Source organism: Monodelphis domestica, chromosome 3 (genome assembly GCF_027887165.1).
Source record: "Monodelphis domestica isolate mMonDom1 chromosome 3, mMonDom1.pri, whole genome shotgun sequence".
NCBI classification, from domain to species: domain Eukaryota; kingdom Metazoa; phylum Chordata; class Mammalia; order Didelphimorphia; family Didelphidae; genus Monodelphis; species Monodelphis domestica.
In genome coordinates this window covers 204,033,063-204,057,542 of record NC_077229.1, presented here as the reverse complement: position 1 = coordinate 204,057,542, position 24,480 = coordinate 204,033,063, and the positions used below count along the sequence as shown (strand labels likewise).

Genomic DNA, 24,480 nt, shown 5'->3' with positions numbered 1-24,480 from the left:
CTCAGCTCCCCAACTATGCCTGACCGGGAAATCGAGTTGGGGCTGTTGGGAAAAGCTGGAACTGATGGTAAGATTGCCACAGCTATAAATCCATCACTTCCCAGGACAGGTCTGCAAGGCTCTGGAACTGGAGCTGGTGGAGCGAATTCCTGGGCAAGCGCGCATGCGTCGGCAGGTAGCAACTCAGCTCTTTATGACCAGGTGAGATGTTCGTGTGCAGGTAAAAAAAGGAGGATTTGCCTAAGCGATCCCAGGGAGCGGCCCCGGCGGATCCCTCCAGTCCATGACCGGCAGGGACCCTGTCGCCAGGAGCGCCGAGCCAAGATGTCCTTACTTGCCAAAATGGGGGACTGGCAGGTAGGGGGGGGGGTTCCCTTTTTAATGGGCTGAGGTGGGCGGGTGTGGAAAGAGGGAGGGAGAAGGGAAGGGGGAGCGGTGAGAGTCAGTGGAGGAAGCGATCTGGCCCAGGGCAGGGGAGTCGGAGGCGAGCCGCGCCCCGCAGGGCTAAGGAGCGCTCCTTGTGGATGAGGAGACAGACCGCAGGCTGCAGTATTAATGGGAATGGGAGCTGGTGGAGGTCAGTCCCAGAGTCTTGCGAGGCTCACGGGGCAGACTCAACAGGTGAGCGAAGTGTAAGAAATCTCGGTAAGGCATTGGTTTTCTCTCCCCCTGCACCTCCCCGCCCCCAGCCTCAGACCCCGTTCTGCCTCCAAATAGAAACCTAGATGAATGACTAATCTGAGACAGGGCGGGGGGAGGGGTACGTCAGGGAAGGGGGCAAGAGCGCGATAAGCGGTAGGGCCGAGATGGCTTCGGAGTTGTATGTGGGCTTTCTCTCTCCGTCTCTCTCTCTGTCTCTCTTTCTCCCTCTCCTTCTCTCTCTCCTTCTCCTCCTCTCACTGTTTCCCTCCCTCTCTCTTTCTCTCCTTTTCTTCTTTTTGGCTAGTTCCACTTTATCTCCGTCCCATTTCGAATAGGGGATTGATGCACCTGCACTGCTTCTCTATCTGCATTAACCCAGTTCCCTAGTCCAGGAAGGAATAGAGAAAGAAGGAAAGGAGAGGTTGCCGTGAAGAGGACGCTCCAGTTGGAGTTTTAATTTGGATGCGCTTTGAAGAGTTTGCAGAGAGGATGATTACTGACTGTCAATTTGGAAAAGCCAGCGTTCTCTAGAGGCCCGCTGGCTTAGACTACCCTGGTGTAGCTGTGGGGCCTGGCGGAGAGAATTTAAGCCGCAGAAAACAATGTTTTCCCTTACAGAAGGTGACCCCCAAAGTGTCATTCTAGGCCTCATTACTTCAATATTAGTTAAGGTAGGTAAGCTAGTTAAACCAGAGAAGTCTCGCCCAAGCTCCGACTGGAAGCCCCAGGCGCCTTTCTTCCGTGGTGTGGCCTGGGCTTTCCCACTTTCTGGCCTGTTGACCTCTGTAGAAACTGGGTAGGTTGGAGTGGGGGGCGGAGTAGCGGCTCCTCAGTCCCTGAATCATAATTTTGAACCTCTGGGGCCCTCATTTAGTCCTGGCTAAGTAAGGTCTGTTTATAAGGAAGACTCCGCATGCCCATATGACTGTGTGGTTCCAGTAGAATGTTCTGATCTTCAGAAATAAAAGCGAAGCTGGTCTCCAGGAAATATTTCTTAACCGTAGTTAGAAGCTAGAGCCTTTAGTTCTTTTCCAGGAGAAAAGTTTATGGAGATTTTCTCTTCCTTCTTTGATTTCAGTCTTAGAATGAGGTTTCATTTCCCTGTTCTTCCTCAGCTTTGTTTTAAAGCATTAATTTCAAGGCTTTTTTCTTTTTCTTTTTTTGACATATTTTCCAGCTTTTGTGCTTTAAGGCTTTACTCCATTTAATTTCAGTCCATTTATATATCTCCTGAGAGGTGGAGTAAGAGTAACTTTAGGGTTCTGGCATAAAATGCAGACACATACACCCAACACCAACATAATTGAAGTCCACATAAAACTATCCACTCCATAAAGATGAGCACAGGTCATTAAGAGCATGGTGGCTAGATCCTCAGGAACTTTTGGAGAACTTGCAAGGTAAACAAGGGCTTCCCTGACAGGGTAGATATTTTTCCTATTTCACTTTATGTGGTAAAGGACATTTAAGAATTAAAGTGTGGTGAGCAGGAATTGGAGAGGCCATAATTGTCTGAGGAGGCCACTGGCCCCCCACTCCCACTCCTTGACTATTTAAGGATGATTTGTTTTGAAGTGGCAGTTTTAGTTTTAAAGAGAAGATGAGACAGGAGAGGGTAAGAGAAAAGTACCAGAGGCTAAATAGCTAGCTGTATGTGAGTCTAGTCTTTGATAAGAACATGTGGCCTATATATTAAGACAGCAGTACCAACTTCAGTCCCAGAGGTTCAGTCAATTCAACAGGGTCAGCTTGGCCCTATATCCTCCTTAAAAATGAGTCTCTCTCTGGGCCTCCATAGGGAAATATAACATCACTGGTCTTGGATAGTCCCATCAGATATGGTAATGGAGATGGCTTTCCCTCCCTGGATCTGCTCTCTTGTTCCACACAGAAGGCTCCCTCCATGCCCGTTAGAACCCCTCAGAGCCTGGCGGCACAATCCTAGTAGCTAGCTATAGCCGATCATTCACATGCAATGAAGCAAGCTGTCATGGTAATGATGTTCATACTAATCTGGTCCCGACTGGCTCCACTGGATGGCTCTGGCTCTAGATGGTGCTTTAATAAAAGGGGTACACCCCCCCACATCCCACTTTGCATAAACTACAGACCCTGATCTGCACCTCAATTGCAACCTCAATGGGAATAGAACAACTGTTTACATGCTTTGGGATTATTCTGAGCCAAGTGGAGCCTGGGGACCTGGAAGGGTGGAGAAGGTGCAGAAATTGAAAGGACAAATAGGAATGGAAGAAGAATTGATGGAGATTTCGCTCTTTCTTCCATTTGGAGAAAACGAACCCCCTAACATAACGGGGGCTCTAGGCAATGCATAGATCTATGATGATTACAACACTCTCTGCATTTAGCTGTTGTTTGCATACAGAATATTTGTACATTTGATAAGCATAGGACTAGTTATAACTTTTTGACTTACCACAGTACATGCTTCCCAAATGTGTTCCCTGAAAACTAAATTTAATCTTTTTGGTTGAAGCAAAGAAGGGGCACTTGAAAGTTGCTGCTTTATGCTGCATTTAGAAAGAAAAATAGGGACATGGAAAGAAGGGTAGTTAAGGAATACTGAGATTCATTCAAAAAGCAGTTCTCTCCTCCCTTGGCTTCCATGGAGTTTAAGATCAGCATTTCTAGTCTGGCCTTGCTCCAAATTTTAGGTACTACCTGGTCCACAGGATATATCCTGTTAAAGCAGATTACTTTCCCCTCTACCCTTTTACACTTGTTTAGTAAAAACTGTGCCTGTAATGGCCCCTAAATTTCTCAGATATCCACATCCACATGAACATGTACAAAGGAAGATACACAAGAACTGCACCAGTGCCCATTTTGTGGAACATGACCCCAAATAAAGTTAAAAACTGTTGACCTCAGTGGTATGGGAAAAAGACTGACAATCATTAGATATCAGTGGGGTTAAAGGGGGAAAATGGGGGAAAGAGAACTGGAAGGAAGCAGGGAAAGAAGAAGAGGGAGAGGAATTGGAATAAAAGCAGAGTAGGAGGGAAGAGTCAACAGAATATGGAAAAACTTTCTTTAAAGACAAATCTGAAAGCACAGCCAGGAAATCCATTTGTCTAATGGCCACGTCAGTATTTCTAATATCTCCAGAGCATATTAAAGCTTGTAGTTAACTTTCTAGACCCAGAGAGCCTTAGATAACCAACCACCAAGCCTATTCTAGGTTCCTACTGTCATCCAGGGCACTGTGTAGTGAATCAGGCTGGTAATATTACCAAATCATAAAGGAGCCTTCCTTGCTTTAATTAAAAACGGGAATCTTGGGAAAACTGGAGCATATTAGCTCTGTGAAGAGTTGGTTTCCATTCATTTATTTTGATGTGTACATTATATATACATGTGTGTATACATACATACATCTGTATATAGATGCCTTTGTGCATTACACTGGTGCTGTAGTACTACCAAGATGATTATGTGCATACCATCATGAGCTGCATTTTAAAGAATTCTCTCCCCCACAAACCCCATGGTCTAAAGGAGTTAATTGTCAATCATAACTTATACTAACTCTGGGAGGGAAAAATGATGATGGGGTAAAAAGAGATTTTCTGCAGAAAAATCAATTTGCCCTTTAAATTTGTGTAAAATAAAAATGTACGGTTTTAAACATTTTTACAAACTGAAATTAAGTAATGATAAAACACATCTGCACAGTTTTCCAAAAACCTTGATCAACCTGGAAGAAAATTTTAAAGCACCAACAAAACACCAAAAAACAACAATAAAACGGAAGAGGAAAAAGCACTGGAAGAAGAGTAGTCTCTTCCTGGAATGAATGAGATTGTGTAGAAGGCAAAAATATAGCAGGATTATTTTCCTTGAATTGCTATGGGAGTAGTTTTTAGTGCTTAAAAAAAAAAAGAAGGAAGGGGACAAGAAGGGCAACCCCTCTTGGTTCTGTAGGCTAGAAACGTCCACTAGTTCCGTTTCAGGGAACAATAGTAGTGACTTTCGGTTCACCCATCTCTTTTTCGCTCTTCCCTGGAAATCACTCAGTGTGTATGTGTGTGTGTGCTTGGTGTGTGTGTGTGTGTGTGTGTGTGTGTGTGTGTGTGTGTGTGTGTGTGTGTGTGTGTGTGTGTGTAGAATCTTGGGTCTGGGGGATTTGGGGAGTGAAGGGAGGGTGGAGGCAGTGCAAAGTCAACTGGCAAAAGGGGCGGCAGCGCAGATTCTCCGTCCCCTCCAAAGCAACCTAGAGCTTTGGGAGGAAGCTTCCCGCTTTGTGAGTCCTATATACCTGTGTCCATTGCTGCAGGTTCTTGTGCTGGAGAGCAATTGGACTATTGTTGATATGCTAATGAGGCGATTAGGCTGTTGGTAAAGAGCTGGAAAAGGGAAAAGTTTCTACCATTAGAGGGAGATCTCCGAGCGCACACAGGAGCTCTCTCCCCACACGCCTCCTCCTCCTCCCTTCCACCACCACCAGCCTGCACTCTGCGCTTTCCCAGAGAGTGGCTCCACTTTGGTGCAAGGCAGAGAGAAACAAATTTGCTCACGCCAATCCATGAAAATGCTTTGGAAACTGACGGATAATATCAAATACGAAGACTGCGAGGTAAGCTCTTTGCTGGGCTGGGCAAGTCCAGGGGCACCAAGGGCTGTCACTGGGACCTTGTCTCATGCATCGATCTGCGAATTTCGTGTAGGACAAACTTCTACCTCTTCGCCAACCCAGGCAACCCAAGGGAGTGACACTGGGTCAGGAAGCGCCCATCCAGAACTTGAGAAAGCGAGATAGTTTGCCCCGTGTTTCTTTCCCCTTCTTTACCTCTTTACTCTCTTTTTAATTTTAAATTTTAGAGATAGAGTAGGAGAGTGAGGAAAGAGATCTGCAGGGATTTTTGAAGCATGTGCTACCAGTGGTGTACCTTTATCTGAACTCATGGAGGTCCTAAAAGTCAGTAGAACAAGAAAGAGAAGACCAGATCCTTTCCGTGCCAGTGCCTACTTTATCTTTAGCCCAAATATTTACTAAAGTGTAGGGTGAGTTTAAAAAGTCTTCTGGTGAAGAAGCTGATTAGAAGAGTATGGGGTGTGGGGGACGGAATGGAACACAAAACATGAGTCGAGTAATTAGCTAGAATCTAATGAGCAGCTGAAATCAGGTACAATTTGGGAGGTTTTCAGCCGGGCGCCTTATTTCACCCGTAGCAAGGTTTCGTGTCAGGGTCAGTCGGTCAAGAATTTAGGAAAATCCAGGAGCCTTAGTTTCGGCAAGTGGGAGAGCCGGGAAGCTCGCCGGCGCGTCCGCCTGGGTGCCTTGTGTTTCGTGTTCGCCTCACTTTCCACCTCTAGCCTCTTGCCCTGGGATGGAGCAGGGCGATAGGACGCTGTGATAGATCGTGGGACCAGCTTTGCCAAAGGGATAATGTGGAGACAATGGAAACATCGGGGGTTTCTGGAGTCGTATGCCGAACTACCACCGGGAAAGAGTGAGCGGTGGATTAGGGTCTCCCCTCCCCCAACCCTTTCTCTGGGGCACAATCTCAGCTTTTCCTATAGTATACCTTGTGAGTCCGGGCTTCTTTCAGTCATTCATTGGAAATACTTAACTGAGGCTTCTATCGCCATTCGCATTCGCTACCTTCCATTGCCCCAAAGAAAGAACTGATGAATCACCCAGAACGGCGGATTACCTAAATAAATAGGTTGAAGTCCTAGCTTTTTTATGTTTTCGTCATTTGATTCTGCAAGTGTCAGAAAAAGAGCTGTTTGCGTGCGGAGCAACATCTTGACTTCACTTGAAATCAGAAACCAGGTTTATCCGAACGAGTCACCCTCCCCACCCCGGTTTTCTTTTTTGGAGATAGAGTTCTTGTTTCTAAAAATCCTTCTCCCTTCGCTAGCATCCTCCCCTCCCCGGCTGATGGAAAAGTGCGTTTGGGATCCAGATGAGGACACACGTGTATGTGTGAGCACTAAAGAGGGGAGGGGTGGCAGGAAGGGAGAAGAAGAGGATCAATCAGGCTTTGTTGTAGTGGCCAAAGTGGATGGATTACTTGCTGTAGTGTGAAACAGACCAGGAAAATAGAAAATAATAATTGACATCAATTCCAAATCCCTAGGCCAGGGGCATTGGGACTTCTTCTAACAGGGGATGAACTCCAATGAAAGTCTCAGTACCCCTAAGCTTCTTGGGGGAATCGGACACCTAGCCGCCTCCATGAGACGATTGGGAATTAAGAGTGGGGAATGGAAATGTTGGAATATTCATTGTGAATATGATTATGGAGAGAGAGAGAGAGAGAGAGAGAGAGACAGAGAGAGAGAGAGAGAGAGAGAGAGAGAGAGAGAGAGAGAGAGAAGAGAGAGAGAGACAGAGAGAGAGAGAGAAGAGAGAAGAGAGAAGAGAGAGAGAGAGAGAGAGAGAGAGAGAGAGAGAGAGAGAGAGAGAGAGAGAGAGAGAGAGAGAGAGAGAGAGAGAGAGAGAGAGAGAGCGCCAGGAGGTGATATTCTCTGGCTGCTGAGAGATTAGGAAAGGGAGGGCGGGGGAGAATAAAATAAAGCAGAGTGCAACTTTCGCAGTAACTGTGTGCAGAAGGAGAGTGTAACTCAGGCTTCAATGCAGGATTAGAGCTCTGTTTGATTAGGTGTGCAGGAGTTCTGTAGGACAAGCAGGAGGCAAAGTGCCCGTTGTTATGATAACCCAGCAGACTGGCAGCAGCGGCGGTGGCGGTGAAGCTTGCACAGCTCGAGCATGTGCGTGTCATCTTTGGGGGGAGTTGGTTCTCAGGAGTGGCCCAGCCAGTTCGACGGGTTTGCACCGGGAGCTGGGGAGCTAGCTTGTGGCAGTGTGTGGAGGGACTGGGGTTGGCTCCTTTTCCTTTTCTTTCCCGAGTCCCAGGGACTCCCTGTCTTTTGGTCCCCCAGAGCTCCCAGCCTACTGCTCGGCCCATGCTCCGGGGAGGGCAGTCCTGACCATCTCTGCTTCCCTTCTTACCAGCCCCAGTCACCCGTCGAGCTGCCAGGAAAGAGTGGCTGCTCGTGGAAGGGTAGTGTGGGGACTTGGGTGAAGTGGAGGCGGCACCCAGACCTGGATGATCTGGGGAGAGGAAGAGAACCTGAGGACAGTGTAACTTTTCAGTCCCCAGACTCGAAACCCCGGTAGGGCAGAGAAGGGCGACCCTTAAGGAAGGGTTTAAAGAAAAGGGGGGGAAAAAAGGAAAGGATGAAGGCCGAGGGAGCCGAGGAAAGAGAAAGATAGGAGCACGCGGAACTCTGGATGCCTCGTTGTTTCCAGTTTCGGGCGGGTCTCTGCTGTTTGGTCGGGGTCCTGGGCAGAGCCATGGAAGGATCTCTCGGGGAGACATTGGTAGCGGCGACCGGCGGCAGCAGCGTGGGACCGAGGGGCCCCGAGGTTCCTGCCCCGCAGAAAAGCGGAGCAGACAGCTGTACCAAAGGGCAGGGGAGAGACTCTGGCAGAGAAAGCAAAGCGGCCGCCCAGATGCAGCCCTTGGCATATAATGCAGGATATTCGCAGCAACAGCAGCAGCAGCAGCAGCATCCTGAGGTCTGCCCCCACTCTTTTTGGTTCGATTGCCCTCCCTTTCTCCCTTCTTTCCCCTCCCCCATCCATTCTCCCCCCCCCCTTTCCTCCCTCCTTCGCTCTCTATGTGGTTCTCACTCCCTCCCTTCCCTCTCCCCATTCTGTGTTCCTCTCCCTCGCCCACACTCTCTCATATGCAGGCTCACACATTCTCTCTCTCTCTCTCTCTCTCTCTCTCTCTCTCTCTCTCTCTCTCTCTCTCTCTCTCTCTCTCTCTCTCTCTCTCTCTCTCTCTCCTCTTCTGTCCCTCTGTCTTCCTCTCTCCCTCTCTCTTTCTCTTTCACTTTTGCATGTCCTGCAACCTTTTAAAATGTTGCCCCTTCCCTGTGATTCGTCAGACGCCACGGCATGTCCCCCTCTCGCTTGCTCTCTCTTTTTGTCTCTAGCTCTCCCTCTCCCCATCTCTGATTAGATACACTGATTCTTCATTCAATGGACGTCATTTAGAACAGACTCTGCCTTGAGTTGCCTCTTCGCTTCACGCTCGATTTCCAGCCATTCTTCCCTTATTAAGTATTCGTGTAATATTAATAGTCATGAATATCTGCTATTAGGAGTCTCAAGGAAAGCAGTCGATCTCTGTTATTAGAAGCTCAAGTGAAGCAGCCGCTAAGTGAAAGAAGGAGAAAAGAGGGAGAGAAAAGGATTAAGAAACAAGCACATACACACTTTTTTTTTTTAAAAAAAAGAACTTTGAATTATACTATTACTACAGGATAGAGATCGAGTTTTCAACGTCCAGTGAAGGACACCAGCACGAATTGGTTCAAGTTCTGATGGATTATAGTCGTGCTTTTCTTGTTCTCCAGAGTCTCCGGCGTTGTGACTTTGTAGTCATAGTATAGAACTGGGGCTCCTTCGCTTCTCTTTTGTGTTGGGTGTGTGTGTGTATGTGCATTCGGTCACTTTTCTCTTGATTTTTTTTTCTGCCCTGACTCGTTAACCCAGACTTCGCAGATGTTAGTACACAGTTTTTCAGCGATGGTGAGTTTTGTTTTGCTTTGGTTGTTGTTTTTTAACCCCTCTCTCCTCGGGAATTCTCTTTAGAATATTAGTGTCGTGGATGTTGTTGGACTTTGGGTTTCCCGATCAGGGTTCCTGAAAGGGCATTTTTCACATACACACACGCACGCACACACACACACTCTTTCCTTCTCCCTCTCTTTTTCATTTTTCATTTTCCATTTTTTCCCTCTTTTCCATCCTTAAGTCTTATGTGTTGTCCCTCCCCACTCTCCTTCCCCCTCCCCCATTTACCTACCTACTGCTTCAAGCCAATGATCAAAAGGCTTGTTCTGGCCATATTCGTCTTCATTTCCCTTCGTTTTCACTTGTTACAGAGATGTTTCAAAGAGTCTAGTCTTTATCCTTAGTCACTTTAAAAGCCTATCCTGATGTACTACCGACCATCTGTAGACTTTGCTCCTGTTTCCAAGCATCTGAACTTCATAGGATACTGAATTTCATAGACTCAACCATGTACTGCTATTTTGAAAGATACTCAATTTCGATGGTAAAGCGGAAAACCAGTCATTTCATTTGTCCTTAAAGGGAGAGGGAGTGAGGGGAAAGCTATAAACTAAGATGTACCTTTCTTAAAAATCAGAAATGAATTCATCTTTTCCTTTTACATCGTTTTTCTTTTTTCCTTTCTTTTTCTTTCTTTCTTTCTTTCTTTCTTTCTTTCTTTCTTTTTTTTTTTTTTTTTTTTTTTTTTTTTTTTTTTTTTTTGGTCTATTATCTACCTACCCAGCTAAGGGAAAGGAGACATCTTCACCCCTAGTTAAACGTTTTTTAAACTGGTCATTTAAACTTGGGTTTTCATTACAGCTGGTTTGAGAAATGTTTCTATTTAAATAATCATGAAACGATAATTATATTCTTGTTCCTCTAAATAAATCGAATAGTTAAACAATAAAAATGGCTCTAGTTAGATTCCAGGGCAGCAGGAGGAAGTGGTTCTGCTGTTTAATATCAAGGATTTTTTATTTTGCTTAAGGGAGTTTTGGTGCGGCATTTGAACTCTCAAATTTAGAAGACCACTTCCTAACCTTTTCTCTGGGAACATCTAGACGTACATTCTTTATCCCCTGGTTTATACCAAAAAAAAATTTATTTGGAATTTTGAAAATGCCCCTTTCACTTTGGAGGCTTTCCCCCCAAATCACAAAGTTACAGAGAATCTCAAAATGCTGCTCCGGCGGCTTAAAAAAAAATCAAGAATCGAGAGCCTGGAAGTTTTATGAGTAGGCTATATATAAACGATTTACTATAAGCAACTCAGATTTTATATCTTTCCTGTTTTCCCTCCTTTCTTCTTTCTCCCTCTCCCTAGGACCGTCACGATGGCACCAGCAATGGGACTGCCCGGTTACCCCAGCTGGGTACAGTCGGTCAGTCACCTTACACGAGTGCCCCACCACTCTCCCACACGCCCAACGCAGATTTTCAGCCTCCTTACTTCCCCCCTCCTTACCAGCCTATCTACCCTCAGTCTCAAGATCCTTATTCCCACGTTAATGATCCTTATAGCCTGAACCCCCTTCACGCCCAACCTCAGCCACAACACCCAGGCTGGCCGGGACAGAGACAAAGCCAGGAAGCTGGGCTGTTACATACACACCGGGGGTTACCCCATCAGTTATCGGGCTTGGACCCTCGAAGGGATTATCGGCGACATGAGGATCTACTGCACGGACCCCATGGGCTCAGCTCAGGACTAGGAGACATTCCGATTCATTCAATACCTCATGCAATAGAAGATGTACCGGTAAGAAAGCTGTCTTCTTCCCCCTCCCCCCCCCCCTTCCTTAATTAAACGGTAGTTTCAGTGCAAAGTAGGGCCATACTGAAGGTTGGGATGAAGGAGGAATTTATGTCCTCCTCAGTCTCTCATTCCCTCCAACGTAGAAAGTTATCTGAGGCTAAATGGAATAGTTGATGTCGTAGCAAAACCATAGTGTTGGTGATTTTTCTTCTTTTTGGTCAAAACTAGGATCCACTTGGAAAACAAAACAAAACAAATAAAAAAGTGTCTGAGAGTTCTCCACCTAGAACAATAGATTCCTGTGGCTCCCCACAAACAATGCATGCATTAACATTTCCACTAATGTATAAATAAATCAAATTAGAGTCATCATTAACAATCTCTTCCCTTCTCAATGACAATAAGCTATTAGGATTGGAAGAGTATATAATACCATCACAAGGCCTTGCTTTGGGGATTTCTCACTCTTGGGGGAAAAAAAATTAGACAACTGAAAGAGCTCATTAAATGCCCTTCAAAGCTAAACAAAAAAGTGGGTGAAAGTGGGATTGGAAGCAAAACAGTTCTTGCTGGTTACCTACATAGTGGTGAAATTAAAAGTTGTAAAATACGGGACCATATCCATGCGTTATCATGGTTAAAGCAAAGGATGTGGCAGATCAGACCAGAGGTATATTAAAATGCTGCCTTATCTTTTACTGAGAGTGCTAGTGACCTCATAAATCATTAGCTGGGTTATCAAGGTCTATCAAGATTTGCTATACTTTAAATTGTTTTGAGACTATTGAATAATACATTATTTTATTTCTAATTCAGTTATCAGTGTAGTTTTGTGATTTCTAATTGAGCATGGCATTAACACATCCGTTATTTACAATGCAAACCAAGCTATTGTTAATTTGAAAATACCTTCTGAAATTCAAACAACCATTGCTGCTTTAAATGTATATTTATGGTTCCCTCCCAACTTCTAGGAAAATAGAATTAGAGTATGTAAATAATTTTATTAAAGCTACAAGCAGCTCCTGCAAAACTCACCCTTTTCAGAAGAAATGTGTCTGGATGTGATTTTTGCTAAAATGCTACCCCAAATTACTATATCAAATATTGCAGCTATATATCCATTGACAAGTTAATGATTATAGCCTCATATTGCAAGGATGAGAGTCAGATAAACTTACCTGTTTTCTTGGTCATTCTGAAACCCTGGGTAAGTTACATACTAGACAACGCAGAAATTTTATTATAGTTTTTATTTGACCAAGCTACCCATTGAAATAATTGTGTTTAGTAGCCTTACATGGCAAACAGACATTTTTTCAAATTGGGGAGTTGCTATTACAGACATGCACACATGGTGTGTGTGTTTACACAGACATGTCATATATAGGAGTCTCAAAAGATTTTTGGACACATTATATATATATATATATGAAGAAAAGATACAGGGTGATAATTTGCACAGTTTCTTCCTGAAACAAAATAGTCCACAGAGGGAATGCGTTAATTAAATGAGCTTTAAATTTATAAAATTGGGAGTCATAATCATCGTGCCCTAAAATATTCTCCTGAATCCTTTACCTACACCACTTCTTTGAAATAGTCAAATTGCAAAACCATGGTCCATGCTTATGGAAATTCTATGAATTATAACTGCTTTACTTTTTTGAAAATTGAGTGGTAGCAGGAACACATCTGTAATATTGAGGCACTCTGGTAAAAATGATTGGTAAGGAGAAATTAACAGAGATCAAATAAAAATAAGGAGACCTATCACTCCTCTACCCCTTTAAAAAAAAAGTTTATTTCAAAGAAATCTAGGTCAGGAAAAGGGATCGGTTTCAGTTTTCCCATTCTACGACTACTTAATATTTTAAAAAATCAAGTAAATAGTTAAAATTAATCATAAATATCTCAGTGGGATTTTAAACTTAACAGTTCTCCCTGTATAGAATATGCCTAGAAATAACACAAATAAAAGTATTATGCCACACTACATTTACTTTATGGGTTTAGGGTGCATGCATAAAGGGATCATATTTCCCCATATAGTTAAAACACAAGAACTGCAGCAGTAGTCATTTCTGAACATTTCTCAATTTAATTATACTTAAATCCAGAAGCACTTTAGGCAAGTTACAAATGAGAGCATTGAGTATAATAAAACCTGTAATAAAGCAACTTAGTACCATCCACCCGGAATCATTGAGATCAGGCACAATTAACAGGAGCATAAATCCAAGACAGAATGGAAAATGTTTGAATCAGTATTATTGTTGGACAAAGACTAGAGAAGGAAGTAATAGTTTTTTAAATGGTAATGCCTGTGTTTGGTAACGATTGCGAAATCTTCTATCTCAGCAGCACTGGTGCTAATTTGTAAACACAGCCAGACATTATATTGCCTGTCAGTTTCTGAATTAGAAAACATGATTTCATTTTACTTTCTAATCACGTTTTGACTTCAACACACAAAAAAATCTATCTGTAAAAAAGCCAAACCGGAACCTGAGCCTGGACAACAGGAATGTAAGGGGTCTTTTATTATCTTTATATTCTTGTTATTCAGTTCAGGCAGAGGGGCCTATATATGTCTTTTTGATTTTCCAAAGGGAAGGTGTGAATATGTGTTAGCTGTTAATTGCACTACCTAAAATGATTCCAAATTATTTTCTCCAATTCCTAGTTACTTCCCCGGCTACTTTCCATTGTGTTTTTCTAGCTTTCTAGCAGCCAGAAGCCAAGCTATAGTTAGTCTGCATACTTGAATCTTAAAATGTGGAGGAGGGGGAGGGTGAAGGTGATGAGGCGCCAAACTTAAGTGAGATTCAATTTAAAGGTTAAATTGCACTTTGTCAATGATAAAGTATCTAGGTTTTATTTCCAAAGATAGAATACATTTAGATGTGGAGTGTTTGTTAGGGGCAGGAGGGTTTGGCCATTAGTCTGCATTGAAGCCTCTTGATTCACAAAGCTGAAAATTCCAACAAGCCAACATGAGATGTTTATATATAAATGTCATTATATAGGAGGGGAAATTTCATTTCTACAACCTCCCCTCCCCCCACCTTCCCTGTACATTCGTTTCCTTTTGTTATGATTATACATTTAAATCCCTCCGTATCCTTTTGTTGCAGCATGTAGAAGACCCCGGTATTAACATCCCAGATCAAACTGTAATTAAGAAAGGTAAGCCATTTCCTTCTGCATTCCGAGCATGTCCTTACAGGCTGGGTACTATTTAAAAGAACTTACAGATCTTTATTTATTTCTCTCTCAAAGATTTCCTAAAGACTTGGAAGGTAGTAAATAGGCAATGGCCAGCAATATTGAAACCATCAGCCTTCTATCTGCTAGTAATGTTTGCAGGATTTATGTTTTGGTTGGTTGATGTTTTGAACTTTTTGGCATATGGCAAATTATTTGTTGATTATGTAGTGGCATCTCACTTTTTCCAGAGATTTCATAATTCAGTTAATTTCATTAGATGAATGCAACTAAAATCCCATGGATGTAAAGAAACCAATGATGAAATGGCAGACAAATTTCATGCTGAAATAAGGTTAATAGCTAAAAATGTCATCTGGCTTTCCTCAGAAACAAAATGGCTTTTTTGTTTTTCAATTTCGTATCCTATAGTTTAAAGGTTTTAAATAAACCTTCTGTTACTCTGTAAATTAGGTGCAAAGAAGTTTGGGTTTGGGCTTAAATTTTACCTTCTTCCAAAGATTTTAACTAGTTTTTAAAATATGTACTAGACAGAAAGGTGCAAAATGATTTGCTTGAATTTGTAATTTGCATTTTTCTAAGTAGAAATAAAGTTGATTGGATTAAATTTATTTCTTATTGCTCTAGGTAGCAATAGTTCTTATGTTCTGTTGGCAGCTAGTTCAGAATTCTTTGCATCACCAGAGGATGATTCTATATAAAACTGTTCTCATTTCTAAACCTAATCAGTACACAGATAGCTAGTTTAAAGTTTCATTTTTGTGTCTGTGAAGCCTTTGTCACGTCAAATTAGATGTGCAAGGGATAAATCTTAAGAGATGCTCTTTCCAAGTCGACATGATAATTGGCTCTTTTATTAGTAATCTCCAGAGTTCGTTTAACTCCTATTGTCTCTATTAGCCTCCCCAGAGCTATTAATGTCACAAGTGATCTATCCAAAACCTAAAGCCCCCCCCCATACATTTAGAATATTCCTACTAAAGAACATAATAGATGAGCAATATTATACAGTATGAGCCTACTTACATATGTATATATTTTGATTTCTCCTTGTGGAATTTTAAACACAAAGTATATTGTATTTAAATAGTTTTGAGTATATTTGAATCATTTGTATTGAGAAATGAAACTGGTCAATGTACTTTCCACTGTCTTTGAATTTACTCCAGCAATAAGTTTACAAATGAAGGGTGTGTATGTTATATTTTGAAGTAGGAAGAACACAACTTTTTCCCCCCCAATCCCTAGTAAATCTACTTTGTCTGCTGGGTAGTTAAATTTTTCCAAAACAAACTGCTTTTAATGTATTGTAACAAAAGCTGATTCACCAATATTTCTCTGCAAGCCCTCAGATGTACAGGGCCGAAAACTTGGCCACTTAATGTCGAATTTTTAAAAAACTGAAACCCAGGATAGCACTCATTTTATCAAAGAGGAAAGTATAATGGATGTAGCACTGAATCTACCTTTTAGAAGTAGTGCTGTTACTTTTAACTCCAAAGACCTACAGTCCTAGTTTCAGCCCACAGGGCTCTCCATCAATTCTCCTAAATCCTCTTGGAACCTTCCCTCCTCAGCTCTAAAAGATCTTGAAAGGATTCCTCCACCCCACAAGCCCCAAGCTGCTTCAGAACCAAACCAAGCATAACTACTGATCAACTGATATGTACCCTTCACACACATTATTTCCCTCCAATCCTAAATTAGTGCTTGTTTAAATTTTTCTTTTGATACAAAGTCCTCAACCTTTTCTCCCCCCCCCCCCTTTATTCCCATCAAATGGATTTGGTATTAGGGAGACTGGACAAAGCTCAGTACTAGAGCTTAGATAGTTCCTAGCTCTGCTTGTATGAATAACATATACCACCTAGCCCTGTTTTTTTTTTTTATGAAAAGCCCATTATTTCAACCAGTCCTAGCTTATATAACCACCTAGCCTCCTTTTACATATATATATATATAATATATATATATATATATATATAATATATATATATTTCTGGGATGAGCCCCTGACTGGTCTATTGACGGTGACAGTTTTGACTGAAGGGAACCTGAGATAGTGAGTGGAGGGAGGGGCATGACACCCCCTCCCCAAATGTTATATGAGAAACAAGAATGATCATGACTTTAAAGATGGAAAGAGAATAAAGAAGCGTTAGAGAAGGGGTCTATGGGAGAGGAAAAATAAGGGCTATAAGTGAGAGGGAAAAGAAGTGAAGGGAGGGGGGAAAGGGAAGAGAGAAAAGAAATAGGAAGAGAAGAGAGGAGGGAAAACAGAAAAGAAAGGAGAGAAAAGGTGAAAAAACTAAAGGAAAGAAAGAAAAGGAAGGGGAATGGGGAGAAGAGGAGTGAAAAAGAAAGGGAGGGTAGTGTAGTGAAGTAAGAGAGATGAGAGAAGGCAGAAGGGAGAGGTAGAGGCGAGGAGCCCGGGCTAGGGAGAACGCGGGTTCCAGGGCTACTTGGGGTGGGGGCGGTGAGGATGTGTTCACTCGCCCGTTTGGGGGGAGTCCTAGGTGGCCTCGACGCCCACCCGCAGCCTCCCCGTATCTGTCTCCGCAGGCCCCGTGTCCCTGTCCAAATCCAACAGCAACGCCGTCTCCGCCATCCCCATTAACAAGGACAACCTCTTCGGTGGCGTCGTGAACCCCAATGAGGTCTTCTGTTCAGTTCCGGGTCGCCTCTCACTCCTCAGCTCCACCTCGAAGTACAAGGTCACGGTGGCGGAAGTGCAGCGGCGCCTTTCGCCTCCCGAGTGTCTCAACGCGTCGTTGTTGGGCGGAGTGCTCCGGAGGTGAGGCCTGACCCGGCCCGGCCCGGCTCGGCTCAACCTTCGGGAAGCACGCTGCGCCTGCGCCGGAGTGGCAGCGCTTTACCTCCTGCCCACACCCCTCCTCATCAACTCCTCCCCTTTTTTCTCCCCGCCCTGGGAAGAAAGAGGCGGGGAGAGGAGGACGGAATGGGGCGGAGGGGCGGGGAAACTAGATCGCGCCTGCGCCTACCCCCCCCACCGGCCTCACGCCGGGGCGCTGGTGCGCTGGTGCGCTGGTGCTGACGCGGGCACGCGCTCTCACTCTAGATTTCTTCTTTCCCTTCACATTAGTCACAGCCGCTAGTGCAAATGCGGCCCCAAAAAATCTTTCTGCTGCATGACCGTTTTCCCTTGGTCCAAGAACACATTTCTTTCTGACTTCCGATGGTCTGCCCCCACTGGTTCTACCCCTTCTCTTCTCCTCACTCCTAATTCTACCAGAGCTTCCACCCCAGGCTCTAAAGTGGTTTCTTACAGACAGTCCTCTAGATTTGTCTTACTGCCCCAACACCCCTTTCCCCGCCTCCAGCACGATTTGAACCCTGAAATAATTGCTCTCTTGTTGAAGAACACGAGGGGCATGCTTTATTTCGCTGCTTTTCTTTCCCCTTCTGCCCTTTAGAAGCAATAAACCCAATGACTTTACAAATCCATTTTAAAAAATGGATAAGCATGGGCCCACAAAGCTGTGTTGAGAGCTATATTCTTTATCTAAAATATAGACTATAGTATCTTCTAACGTTTTAAAATAAGCAGTTAGATAATCAGTTCATCAATTTTTCTCTTTATTTTTTTTCTTATGTTTCATCTGCTTCTAGTGTACATCATCCTTTCCTTTTTTCTTCCTCATCTCTTCTCTTTGCCCAACCCTAAATTGGGGACTGTTTACCTAGGGGAGCATAATCTAATCCACACAATTAAAGAGCACTTGGGTAGGGAATAAAATCTGAAATTAATTAATATGGTGATTCATTTAAACAATTTATCTCAACTCAGTTCCGTGCATGATAGTTTATTTAGACATCTATTTAGTATTGCCCCACCCACCCATTGTAATGGAATTCTTTAAGGTTCATTTTCTTTTTTCGACTTTTGCAACTAGACTGGTGACATGCCATGTAAACAGTTGGTGAAATGAACTTCCCATTGGGCTAGAGCTATGGAAAGAAAAAAAGAATGATGATAACTTTGGCCACTGTGAATAACCCTACAGTGGAACTTGCAAAGACAGTTTAAAGACTCCACTGGGATTTGGTTAGATCAAATGAGATAATGTATGTAAAGTGTTTCACAAACCTCAAAGTTCTATATAAATGTCAACTATTATATGTTACTGTTATTATCATAGCAATAAGTAAAAAATAATTCCAACTATAAAATTACTTAAAATGTTGGAAGTTGGCTGTTTGATGGGCATTTGTTTTGTTGCTCTCCTACCCTTTATGAATTTGGAGAATGAATCTCAATATAAATCATCAAATCTATTCTTTCAGTGTAATTTTTTATGTGGTTCCCTCCTTCCCCTTCACCCTTCTCATTAGGCAGCTTTCAAAATAATTTAGGGAGATGTGATGCTTAGCAATAGACACATCATCCTAAATTCTTATCTTGTGTCTCTGAAACAGGGCGAAGTCAAAAAATGGAGGAAGATCTTTAAGAGAAAAATTGGACAAAATAGGATTAAACCTTCCTGCAGGAAGACGTAAGGCAGCCAATGTCACCTTGCTCACATCTCTAGTGGAGGGTAAGTACCTCCACTCCTGGATTAGGTGTAGGTTGCTTTATTTGCCAGGGAAAATATTCTTTTAGTGATGCTTTCTGTTGTATAACTTAATTTCTGAACCAATTTGGTTAGTCTGAAATATTATAAAACTTTTATGTGACAATAAAATATTTGGATAATCTCTGACCCTCTTCATCTTCATCACACAATTTCACCTCTTAATCTTCATGTGACCTAAGACAATTTGAAATTTCAGGAACTTCAGACTCTTAAAGTTAGAGTTACTGTCCTCTTTAAAGAACTCAGAAGTAAATCATTTAAGTTATTCTGACATCTGCATTTGAGAAATGCGTGACCATTGCTTCCTGACTTAATATGGGAATCCTTGACCTGAGTCATGATTTAAGACTGTCTTGAAAGTTCATAATTGCTCTCCCTTTTTGGTTCTGGTTTTCTTAACATGCCCCTCTATCACTTCATTGTGCTTTCCTGGAAGGGGGGGGAAATATATATATATATATACATATATATATATATACATATATATATATATGTATATATATATATATAAAATACATTTTGTTGATTTAAATAGGAAAAGACAAAGGAAAAAGAAGCACTGTTGAAGTTATCCTCTTAATGTTCATTCTTAAAAAAAAAATAAGAGTAAAAACTGGCTGACACCACCTTATCATAGCTTGGGAGGGCAGATGCTCTTATGGTTGACTGTCTTTTTTTCCTAGATTCTGGTTTTCTTAAGTTTGATTATGTTGGAATGAATTTATAGCTTGCTTTTATTTTCTTTGTGTACTGTTAGAAATGTTTCAAGCTCAAAGGGGGAAAAATTAAAGGCACTTAAATGCCAAGCAGATTAAAAATTAACAGTTATATTTAGAGTGATCAAATCTTTTTTACATTTTTGTAAATTGGAGTGGCATTGGTCAGAAACAGGGAAATCCTTGTATTTTCAGAGATTATAATCCCATTTATTGGATGGACTTAAGTGTATTTATTTTGTAGGCAGCTAACTTTTCTAAAGTTTGAAAGTACAGACTTAGACAAGTGTAATGACTAAATCCACTGATTTTGTTACAGTAATCCTAAAGTATTTTCCTATGTCATGGGCCCATTACAGTAATGTTGAAGTTTAGTACACAATACCCAACACTCTCACCAATAAGGGGCTGATCTGCAGATAGACTGATAGTGATGCCTAATTTTTAGCCTGAGAGTAAGTGTTGGGGGTTTGAGCTCTGTAACAGTGAGGGAGTTTCTAGAATACGGTTATTGTTTATGATCTGCTCCATTTTATGGAAACAAGCTCCGCTGAGCTGGGCTTTGAAGCTCTAATTGGCGCATGCGTTCTTCCGGAGCTGGAGCTAATGGCAGGAAGCCCTGCAGTAAAAACCAACTGGTTCAGGAAATTAAAACCAAAGATTTGAAAATCAACAAAACAGACAGACTCAGTAGAATGACCCTAAAATTCTCCTGGTTAATCGTTTGGGGGTGGTGGTGGTGAACAGATGATTAAATCCTATCAAGGTAAATTTTAAATGCTTAGTTCTTTTCAGAAAAGCTTCAGGAATAATTATGAATATTATTCTTTAATGTATTTATGGGTATGTTTGTTATAAAAGAAACATTTTTAAGAGTGTCAAGGAAACAGTTCTTATAGAAAGGAGGAGAGAGGGCAAGGATATTTATGATATTTATGTATTTATGCCTTTGTTAGGCAATGGGCATTTATTTTGGTCCTAGGGAAGAAAAATAAAATACTTAAAACAACAATTTATTCCAAGTTTTGGGTTTGCCTATTTTTTTAAAGGGAAAATGGGAAAAGGGAGAATTCAATTATTCCCCTAGTTGTATTTCTATGTATTGATCCCATATTTCTCTACATCCTTCTACTTCTCTGTCTTTCCTACCTTCTGCCAGGAGAAGCAGTGCACCTAGCCAGGGATTTTGGGTACGTGTGTGAAACTGAATTCCCTGCCAAAGCAGTAGCTGAATTTCTCAACCGACAACATTCCGATCCCAATGAGCAAGTGACAAGAAAAAACATGCTTCTAGCTACAAAGTAAGACATTTCCCTCAGTAGTGTTGGTGTATCTGCATTTGAGAGGAAAAACCTTTTTTTCCCCTAATTTAGCCTCCATTCCTTTTCTTGTCAAGTAGCTAAACTATTTCGTAGATTGCTAAGGTACCATCTATTATATTGGAAAAAGTAAGGTTCAGTTTGTGTCCTTTCCTATTCTTTCCTCTCCTTCCTCCAGCCCTTTAGTAGTTTTTCCTTAATGTGGGATTTGATAGTAGATGATTTTATATTTCAGTGGCTATATTGTTTTAAAAGATCAGGACCAAATCCTTAAAGGGGAAATAAGCTTGCCTTTGGACTGATACATATCAGTTTCTGTCTCTCAAGGAGGCATTTTCCAAAGACATGGAGCTCATTCTGGCCCATGAAATACACAAACCAGATGCTGGCCCATTTCAGTCCTGCTCCTTTTCCTAGTCCCAGCCTTTCACCTTCTCCCCAGGCTTGTCTGCCTCCCTCCTGCCTGCTCCCCTCTTTCCTTTAACATTTCCTCTATCCTTTTCCCATGATCTCAGATGTTTTGGGCTACAAGGGATCTATTTATGGTATGGGTTTCAAAATGGCCAAATAACACCTACATCAAAATTTGGGCAGGATTTGTTTCTGGCAGGACTAAATAGGCTTTTCCAGGTGGTCTGTTAAAAAGAAAATAGTTCATATGATTTTCTGGAAATTAAAAGTCTTATTTAATTGACCTTAATTACTAATAGAGATGTCACCAAAGGGCACAGAGCCAGAGTGTAGAAGCTGGAGGAAGGTTGCAAAGAAAGCTGGAGTTGCTGCTAGATGGAGATGGAGGGGGTTCTGATGGAGGGAAATATAAATAGCCTAAGCCAGTAGATAGCCAGTCCTTTGCATTTATCCTTTGCTCATCCTGCTCCATCTTCTCCTTGCACCCCCTTCTCCTTCCCTCCTCCCAGCTTCCCATCAGCACATTGACAGACCTTTGAGGCAGAATTTTAAGAGAAAGGGCAAGGTCTCTGCTTTAGTTTTCCTTTCAATTAGGCAGGGAGGGTTTCTTCACTGCAAGTACTACCAACCTGACTTTTCTGTTTTGAATGTCCCAGTTTGAAACTTTAGTCTCTTTCCTCTCCTTTTAACACATGCACACACATGTATGCTTGTGTACACACCCTCGACCTCACCCACTCTCCCTTTGAAAATATCTCAGCTTTCTTTTTTGTAGTTTTTAGGGGGAAAGTAGCATAAGGATAAAGTGAACATTGTACCAGTCCTAGATAGGTCATTCTCAACTGTCTTCTCTGTATCCTGTTCTTTTGGTCAGAAAAAAAAATGAACAAGAAACAAATCTACAGTATTAGCTTTCTTTCAAAGTTCAACTCACTGAAGGGGACTACACAAAGGGCAAAAGATTTAACCCAGGAACCCCTGGTGGGCCAAGTGTCTATAGGGTGAACTATATACCCCAGTGGGGATAGACTATCTTGTTTTTTACTGTGAGGGCATATAGGTGCATTATATTGAAAGATTTTTTTCTATTGCTGAGCATTCCCTCTTCTTTGGCCTTCTTCCAGGAGTATGTATGTACACATGCGCCTGTGAATGTCCAAGATGTATATCTGAGGCATGAAAGTATGAGGGGGGAAATGGTCAGCGCTGGTTTTTGTGAGAGGAAGGTGAAGAGTGGGGTGAATAATTTAGGTGAAGTGGGATTGGGATATATTTGCCTGTATAGGGCCTGTGTGAAATCCCCGGAAGTACTGGCAGGGTCTTTAAATGGCCAGTAGAAAATATGAGTTACTATAATCTACATGTACGCGTGTTTGGCCTTGTGGCAGGGAAACCCAGTTCTGTGTTCCAGGTGGTTATATAATCTAGCAGGGAGAAAAGTTCCCCCCTCTTGCTGCTGCTGACAGCAATGGTTCATTTCTCTTTCTCTCCCTCTCTCTTTCTCCCCCCTCTCTCTGCTCCACTTGTGCTTCAGACAGATCTGTAAAGAGTTCACCGACCTGCTGGCTCAGGACCGATCTCCCCTGGGGAACTCAAGGCCCAATCCTATCTTAGAGCCAGGCATTCAGAGCTGCCTGACCCACTTCAACCTCATCTCTCATGGCTTCGGCAGCCCGGCAGTGTGCGCTGCAGTCACTGCCCTGCAGAACTATCTCACCGAGGCACTCAAGGCCATGGACAAAATGTACCTCAGCAACAATCCCAACAGCCACACAGACAACAGCGCCAAAAGTGGTGACAAAGAGGAGAAACACCGAAAGTGAGGATTTCCTTCCTTCCCTCTCCTCAGCTCCACCCTGCTTCATCTTTTCACCTATTCCCATTTCCTTTCTCTTCTGCACCCATCCTCTCCTTCATCACCCACCACCACCACCACCACCACCTGGCGGGCTACAGCTCTGGAATCAGCGATCAACTGCTGCCCACTCTGTTCTCTGAGTCTGCAGGAATGCTCTCCTCTTCTGTCTACCAGCCCTGACTCATAGTCCCTCTCTGCCTCCTCCCCCTTCATCATCAACACTCCCTCGACCCCGTTTGGAGCCTAAGAGAACAGAACAGGCTGTGGAGCCAGCAAAGAAAAGTTCTGTCTGAGTTTGTGAACTTTTTTTTAAGTAAACCAACAGAAAAAAATAAATAAAAAGAAAGAACTTTTTTTCTAAAAAAAAAGAACAGTTAAAAAAATAAAAAAAAATTCTATGAGCTTCATGGGACTGAATCACCACCTCCCCTTACATTACTTCAGTTAAGATTGTAGCCATATTAAAAAAAAGGCAAAAAGGATAATGACATTTTTATCAGTATTGTGAATAAACTTGAACACAAAATCCATGCAGTTCCATGTCATGTCTTCAGTTATAGAACTTCTTCCTCTCCAAGGTAAAGCGACCAACTTGAACATTTTATGACAACACAATTTGCAGTTATTCTATAAGGGAATCAGTGTTCATGTCTGTATATATTTATTTATGTGTAATTTAATGGGAATTGTAAATATGGTGAGTCTGTTTTAAACCTTTTTTATTTATCTGGTGATTTCGTTTACCTCTTGTTTAGTGGGGTTTAAATCTTCCCTCTTAGTTCTTCATGTGGCTCATGGTACTTATTTAGAAATCCAAGGTTTGGGGGATTATTTTTTTCTCTGGGATTCATGATTTTTGACCTGTTGTAGCATGTTAAGGCGACAATGAAGCAGCTGAACAAGTTTTTTTTTAAAGAGAGAAATAAAATGGATTTAAAAAATATAATTAGTATTATATTTACATTCATTGAAGTCTAAGAAAAAGTGATATTGGATCCTGGAAAGATTTTTAAACATAAGCAGTTTTACAAACATGTATCATGGAGATGGAATGGGGGGATTGGATTTAGGGAAAAAAAAAGTTTTATTTTTCTCCACTGTCTTCCCTTAAAAGCATCATCAGAGCAATAAAGGAATATTGTCTTTAGTCCAAGGTTAGGGATTCCCACCCACCCCCCTGTTTTTTGTTCAAAGAACTTCAAACATTTGGGACCACCTGGTATCCTGTATTTCCACTGGCCATATTGGAAGCAGTTCTAGTTGTATTGTATTGAGTTGTGCTGGCAGTAGTTTCCATGCCTGTCAATGTATCATAGTCCTTTGTTGCCCAGATAAATAAATATTTGATACGCTTTA

The 24,480-nt window shown here is 42.2% G+C and overlaps 1 protein-coding gene across 7 annotated transcripts; it reads left to right on the top strand.

The window, feature by feature from the left end:
• On the top strand, positions 1-24,480 carry TFAP2A (transcription factor AP-2 alpha). 7 transcript variants are annotated; one of them, XM_007487977.3, is made up of 8 exons: positions 259-357; positions 4,940-5,239; positions 10,566-11,000; positions 14,135-14,186; positions 16,788-17,019; positions 18,663-18,781; positions 20,696-20,837; positions 22,801-24,480. In XM_007487977.3, exons 2-8 carry the CDS (start codon positions 5,189-5,191, stop codon positions 23,087-23,089), a joined length of 1,320 nt encoding a protein of 439 aa, XP_007488039.1. In that variant the 5' UTR covers positions 259-357; positions 4,940-5,188; the 3' UTR covers positions 23,090-24,480. The 7 variants fall into 7 exon arrangements, with proteins under 7 accessions (XP_007488041.2, XP_007488039.1, XP_007488038.1 ...); XM_007487979.3 differs by lacking the exon at positions 4,940-5,239 and having other exon boundaries at positions 1-357; XM_007487976.3 differs by lacking the exons at positions 259-357; positions 4,940-5,239 and adding an exon at positions 504-621.

Coding starts and splice junctions, on each gene's coding strand:
- TFAP2A (XM_007487979.3), top strand. CDS start 16: ATGCCTGACCGGGAAATCGAGTTGGGGCTGTTGGGAAAAGCTGGAACT. Junction 11,001..14,134: donor ATGCAATAGAAGATGTACCG/GTAAGAAAGCTG, acceptor CTTTTGTTGCAG/CATGTAGAAGACCCCGGTAT. Junction 17,020..18,662: donor TTGGGCGGAGTGCTCCGGAG/GTGAGGCCTGAC, acceptor TCTCTGAAACAG/GGCGAAGTCAAAAAATGGAG.